General features: G+C 71.2%; 1 protein-coding gene across 1 annotated transcript in view; it reads right to left on the bottom strand.

Moving 5' to 3' along the window:
- The window catches only part of ANGPT2 (angiopoietin 2), a 30906-nt gene extending 30454 nt beyond the window's left edge, over window positions 1-452 (bottom strand). The window contains exon 1 of the mRNA XM_004695644.2: window positions 154-452. Coding sequence (XP_004695701.2) covers window positions 154-435 — 282 coding nt within the window. The 5' untranslated portion in view covers window positions 436-452. The remainder of the gene's footprint in view (window positions 1-153) is intronic.
- Window positions 453-503: the final 51 nt, after the last annotated feature.

Genomic DNA, 503 nt, shown 5'->3' with positions numbered 1-503 from the left:
CGCCGGCGTCCCCAGAGGTCCCCAGCCCGGCCCAGCTGGGGCCACTTAAACAAACAGCCCCGGGCTGGCGAGCAGTCTGCTCGGCCCCTTCAAAGCCCCCCGCCCACTTCACACCCGGCGGCATCAAAGCAGGGCGGCTGGGGAGGGCCCTACCTTCAGCAGCCACTGCGTGTTGTTCTCCATGATGCTCTCCAGCGCCTGCAGCCGCTGCACCGAGCCGTCGTAGTCGGGCGGGGCGTCCCTCTGCACGGCGTCGTAGGCGCCGGCCGGGGGGCGGCAGTTGTCCGCCTCGGGCAGCAGGAAGGTGTAGCTGCAGGAGCCGTGCTGGACCTGGTACTGCCTCCTCCCCGCCGCCTCGCCGCCCTTGCGAAAGCCGCTGTGGGCGGCGGCTGCGGCCAGCTCCCAGCCCGCGGCCAGCAGAAGCAGCCGCCACATCCTGCTGTCCTGCGGGAAGGCGCCTCGCGAGAGGCTTCACCAGAGACAGAGTGGGGAGCAGAACAGGC

Source organism: Condylura cristata, unplaced genomic scaffold (assembly GCF_000260355.1).
Source record: "Condylura cristata isolate star-nosed mole 26May11 unplaced genomic scaffold, ConCri1.0 scaffold00082, whole genome shotgun sequence".
Classification (NCBI taxonomy): Eukaryota; Metazoa; Chordata; class Mammalia; order Eulipotyphla; family Talpidae; genus Condylura; species Condylura cristata.
Note: the sequence above shows the minus strand (reverse complement) of the source record. Positions and strands in the feature narration are given on the sequence as shown.